The 6,000-nt window shown below is 41.5% G+C and overlaps 1 protein-coding gene across 2 annotated transcripts in view; it reads right to left on the bottom strand.

The window, feature by feature from the left end:
- Positions 1-5,782, bottom strand: part of scn4ab (sodium channel, voltage-gated, type IV, alpha, b) — a 29,447-nt gene extending 23,665 nt beyond the window's left edge. For both annotated transcript variants that reach the window (XM_040124112.1, XM_040124111.1), the window contains exons 1-3: positions 5,561-5,782; positions 4,732-4,915; positions 4,377-4,514 (exon numbers count right to left, since the gene is read on the bottom strand). In XM_040124112.1, the coding sequence (XP_039980046.1) occupies positions 4,377-4,514; positions 4,732-4,915; positions 5,561-5,664 (426 nt within the window). In that variant the 5' untranslated portion in view covers positions 5,665-5,782. The remainder of the gene's footprint in view (positions 1-4,376; positions 4,515-4,731; positions 4,916-5,560) is intronic.
- Between the last annotated feature and the right edge of the window lie 218 nt (positions 5,783-6,000).

Here is a 6,000-nt window from a genome sequence, read left to right on the forward strand (position 1 = left end):
GCTGAAGCTGGTGTGGGATAAACTGATATTTTCACTTTCCCTAACTAGACTTGTTAAATAGTCTTAAAAATAATCGTGATGACTGGAAAGCAAAAAGTTTCAAAAATGCTATCAGCAAGACTTAGTAAAGTACAAAAATAGGCTATAAAAACTTAGGTTCACTTACGTGATTTAATTTAAAAAATTTTTTTTAAAACATTGTGGGAATGCCAATCTAGAAGAGGTAAAATGACTGGAGATGAGGCTTGGTAAATGGCTACAACAAAAACCTTGAAGGACAAAAACCAATAAGTAAAAACCGATGAAAACAAGCCAAAAGTAAAGTAAAACAAAAGCAGAACTGCAAGGAGCTAAGTTACCAAATGTGTTAAAAAGTATTTTGTTGTGAATAACAGATCATTATGTGTTTAATTAGTGGTTTGTTGAATTAAAACAATAGTCTCTGTTCCATGGCATCCTCTATGGTTTCGTCCTTTTCCAGAGTTCCACAGCTGAATGGCCACAAGGGTGATAATGGAAAGTTTACATCCTGTAATTAATTGTATTATCAAATCACAAACGCCAGCCTCTCCAGGTTGGAGATGAATAGTACCTCCTGGAAAGTGTTAATTTTTGATATTTTTATTGTGAGAGGGGCACTTGCACAGTCCAGGGAGTCTTCTACTAAAGTTATTCAAACGGTTTATCTCTCAGTGGAATGCAAATAGGGGAAAAACAAGCCATCACTCCATGTGAGGTGAGCAACCAGTTAGTAGATCCTGAGGTGTCCGAACTTTCATTCACCCGCCATTGATTTCCTAGTGGAATTAACAAAAAGTTGATGTGTCCTCACTACACGGTGAAATATGGAAAAACACTTTGAAAACCTGCATAGTACTATTACACTGAATTCAGCCCAAAATAATCTTCTCAACAAACTACAAATTCTAGAATCAGTCATTAAAGACAGTCAAAACCCTTTTGACTATCAAATTACTGAAAAAGAAGCACTGGCTAAAATCCAGGCCCTATTACTAGGAAAGAAATTGCTGAAATTCGGCAACCAGAAGGTCAACATTGCCCTGTTAAAATTATTCAACTTGTTCTAAATATTGCACATTTCCCTGACATCAGGAGCAAAGGACTTTTAACAACAATTTTTGAAAATTAAGTTAAATTAATTAATTTGACCGAAACAATTATTGAAGCATATGTGTCATCAGCAACCTGGGGAAGTTATTCTGCAGAATCCTGCTACCTAGGCAAGAGTCACATTGGATTTACACCACAACGTTGAAATACAGACCATATTTATTACCAGTCGGCCACAACATTAATACCTTTTACCAGTTTTAATACTGTGGCTGATTGATGTAAACCCTCACACCCTCATTAATAAACCTATCTAACCAAAGTAGAACAAAATTTTCTCTTGTTTGTAGGTTTCAAAAAGCATTTGATTCAATTTGGCATAATGGTCTGTTCCCGAATTAATAGAAAATGGTGTAGGGGGAAAATCTATGATATAATTAAAATAATGTATACAAATATTAAATGTTCTGACTTCTTCCCCCAAAGTAGAGGGGTTAAACAGGGCTGCATTCTCAGCCCAATTCTTTTTTAACATTTATACTGATGAATTGGCAAAATCCCTAGAAGAATCAGTTATCCCAGATCTCACATTCTCTGACACAGAAATTAAATGCCAATTTTTTTGCAGATGATCTAATATTGGTAGCTCCATCCAAGGATTACAAGGCATTACAAATGCAACTGTATCATCTGCAAAACTTCTGTCAGACCCCTAACCCTGCCAGTTACACTGGAAAAGACTAGAATTATGGTCTTCTGGCCAACTGCCCCTTTAATTAGGATAAAAAGTGAGCAATTAAAATATACAAAGACCTGAAAACAAGTGACCCCAACTCCTACCATTACTGAACTGGACTGACTATCGATTTGGCCTTGCAGCGGCAACATATTCTATACTTACCACATTCTTTTTGCTCGCCTGCAGCAATACAACCAAGAAACATACTGGGGAACACTTTCTCCTGAGCTGTACTGCTGCATCTTTGCAGCTTGCTGTTCTTTAAATTTCGACTTGTCTGGTACACCATCCAATCTGGCCACAGCATGCATCCTCACTGCTTCTCTGCCTCGTGTCTCAGCTTCAAATAAACCAAACCCCACCATTTCAAGCAGCCTGCACCCCTGCTCTTTATCCCCCCAGCCAACCACCCTCGGCTCTCTTACAGAACGTGTGGATAAAAGAGGTAGACCAGTCCTCTACCGGGGCAGGATGATGGTCTGTAATAACTTACCCAAGACAACCTAGGATGCAACATCTTAGCTGCCAATTGCTTCACAACTGCTCCTTTGGTGGCGGAGCCCATGCTAGACCAACTTGTCCACATAATCCAACCAAACTCAGCTTGTGTAAGTATCTCACTACCCGAATTAATATCAGTGCTCTAGCTACTGCCTTAAAGAGCACTCTCCTGGATCTTGACAAGCAAGTACAAACTTCTTTCTGTCATCCATATTCTGGAGGACTCTCTCATCGTTACGCCACCATCCTCACCCAGCTCATATGGTCACAACACTCTGACTCAGCAGACGAATTTCGAGTTCCTCTCTCCTGAGAGAAAACGGAACGTCTCCAAAACTTCCTTGGAATTTCTTGGCATCATCATTGACTCCATCTCGCTCAAAGTATCCCTGCCTATTGAGAAAATCCCACAGATTTCCTTCATCATCTCAAATTTCCTTACGGCTTACAGATGCACCAAACGCCAATTACTCTTACTGCTAGGCCACCTCAACTACACCATCCGTATCATCCCTCAAGGTCAAGCCTTCTTGTCACAACTCCTTTCCATAGCTGCTTCTGTTGCATCTCTCCATGACCACGTTACACTGGATGAAGCATGCGAGATGCAGCTAAAACTACGGCACCAGTTCTTCTCCTAGAATGGAACCCCTTTTTTTACGACGACCATGTCACCAGGCCAGAAGAAATCCAGCTGTTTACAGACACAGCCCCTTCCATGGCGGAAGGTGGTTCTCCTTTGGTGGCCAATGGCCATCCAAATTGTCATCTCTTCCTCCACCATCTGTGAAATGTACCCAGTAATCATAGTATCCATTCTTTGGGGGCAATGAATGGTCTAAAAAGACCATCGCCATCTACTCCAAAAAAAGCGCCATCGTGGACATCAACAACAAAGGATGATTGCATTGTCTAGACGTAATGCAGTTTATGCAGAGGCACACCCTGGATTCAGCCCAGCTCGAGTTCATCATCTGAACCTCCCACATCCAAGGCCACAAAACTCAATCGCCATTCTGTCTCGTTTTTTTGTTCCAGAAATTCACACAATTGGAACCAGCCTCTGACCCTCCAGGCCCACTGTCTTCAGCCACCATCTTCAAATGACCCTGCAGTTTAGTACATGCTTTGCAAGATTCCATCCTCAACAGTGTTTCTCCGCCAACACTTACATCGTATCTGACCAGGTGGAATTGCTTCAGAGTTTTCAATGCCACACCTGGCCTTTTATTGCCTTCACACGATCTCTTTGCTCACTGCATCAGAACTCTTCACATAGGCTATCTGTCTCTCATCTACCACCTCAAATGCAGCAAAACCAACCAGTCTGGTCTACCTCAACCCATCTACCTCTTCCTACTAGATTCATACCCAAGTCTATAAAAACCCATGTGCGACTACATGAACTCAAGACTAGCAAATCACACTTCCCCCCTAACCCTAACCCATGCACATCTTACCACCTGAAGTTTCTTTTTGGGGGCTCTATTTGTCGATTATGAAAGGAGACAGCTCCCCCCACTCAGAGTCTCAACTCCCCTTGTTCTCTCCTGTCTTCCCACCACAGGTCTACACCAGACCATCAACTTACTCCTGCATCCATCCGTCCATGACCCCGATTTCTTCCTTCATCCTTCATCCCTCACCCCTTCTCCCCTCATCCCTTCATCCCTTACCCTTCACCCCATCCACTCATTCCTCAATCCTCAGCCCTTCATCCTTTGGTCCTTAACCCTATCCCTCTATCCCTTCATCCCTCAGCCCTCCCTCCAGAACCTCAATCCATCCCTCCTATAATAAATTATTCTAAATCCATATCTTTATTAGCCTGGTCTTTGTTAGTGAAATGTTAATGTGATGTTTAAAGTTACTGTGCTGTTTGCCATTATAACGATTGAAGATGATCACAGAACAGAGAGATGTCATGATGATCTTATTTATGTTTAAACTTTCACTGAAACTCTCACACATTTTAAACAAACATCAGATTTAGTTTCTAACACCAGTCAATCCTGACATTGAAACTTGATGTATCTGATAAATTTTATTACAGAGGGAGAGAGACCTTCTGTGATTGGTAGAAGGGATCCAGCTCTTCCAATGGGCTGTTGAGAAGCTCAGGGGGCGGGTCTCCATAGATGAATGGGAGGGGCTTCCCAGCCTCCAGGTCACTGGCTGGTTTAGGAAGATCTTCCTCTGCTATCTGTCAGTCAGCAAGACAGCCAATCAGAGCCAGGCAATCAGAGTGAGCCTCAGAATCACGGTATTAAGAATAGAGCATTAGTTATTGGTACATTGTGCTCGGTTTTTTGATTACTGGTACACAGTGTATTGATTAGTGGTTCTCAGTGTATTGATTACTTGTTATCAGTGTATTGATCAGCTCTTGACAGCTGACAGCTGCTCAATATGTTTTTTACCTCGATGTTCTTCTCCTTCTTCCTCTGTCGCTCCTTCTCTTCAGCTTCATGTCGTCGTTCGATTTCCTCCAGTGAGGTCGGTGTGAAGCGTCTGAAGACTTCTGAACCAACAGGGGGCAGCAGAGGTGCCATCCTGGCATCATGCAGGGCCACCCGAACTCCACAGTCGCCTAGCAACTGCCTACTACAGGGGGTGGGGGGTGAACAGAATCAGAATTTGTTTTATTGCCAAGTAGGTTTTCACATATTAGGAATTTACCTTCGCTTTGGTGTTGTGGTGCATGACAGTCAAAATATACAAAGTAAGAGGAAAATGTGGCAGAAAATCATGTTTATTTTACATACACAAACACATGAAGAAAAAAAAACACAAGAAGAAAAAACATGTAAAAACAAACGAAGAAAAAACAAAGAGAATGTGATACAGCACAAGAAAGAACAAATTTAACTCTTCTGATGAAAAAAAACCTCACGTCTGTTACAAATAAACTCCAGTTTACGTACACAATATTAACACAGATCCTAATAAATAAAACTGTTGTCAGGAACAACATACAACTGAGCTCCTTGTTGTGAACTCCCTCTCCTCTGTCCTCACCCTACTGCTCCTGTCTGCAGCACCTGCAACTGTCTGCTATACCTGATCATTAGAATGATGTTATTGATCACTGCTGTGATTCACATGTAATTATTAATCTTGATTAAAGCTCTGAGGAGTCAAACTGTGCAGCTGTCAGTATTTAACATGTTTATATTAAAGCAGTTAAAGTTTGTAGTTTAAATATTGTTTGTGTTATTAAAGGTTTGTTCCGATTCTAATCAGACTTACAGCTGTGAGGGATGAAGTCTTAGCTGTTTGGTTCTCTTCAGAAGAGTTCCTCTCTCCTTGTTGTGCTTCCAAAACTCAAAAAATGACATTTTTCTGCTCATCATGGCTGCAGCTAACTGTGTCCTCTGAATGTTCCCACCTGTCTCACTTGTCCTTGCTGCCGTTTTATTTCCCTGTTACCTGTTTGTCTGTCTGTCTGTTACTAAGTTGTGTTTCTGTCGTCCTGAGTCTATGTTTCTGCTGTTCTGTTTTTCATCTACACATTTCCTTATTTATAACCCTGCCAAAGTCATGTTCATGGTCATCTGGATAGTTAACACATACACACACACACACACACACACACACACACACACACACACACACACACACACACACACACACACACACACACACACACACACACACACACACACACAGAGAGAAAGTAAGACAGAGCT

Source organism: Xiphias gladius, chromosome 3, assembly GCF_016859285.1.
Source record: "Xiphias gladius isolate SHS-SW01 ecotype Sanya breed wild chromosome 3, ASM1685928v1, whole genome shotgun sequence".
NCBI classification, from domain to species: domain Eukaryota; kingdom Metazoa; phylum Chordata; class Actinopteri; order Istiophoriformes; family Xiphiidae; genus Xiphias; species Xiphias gladius.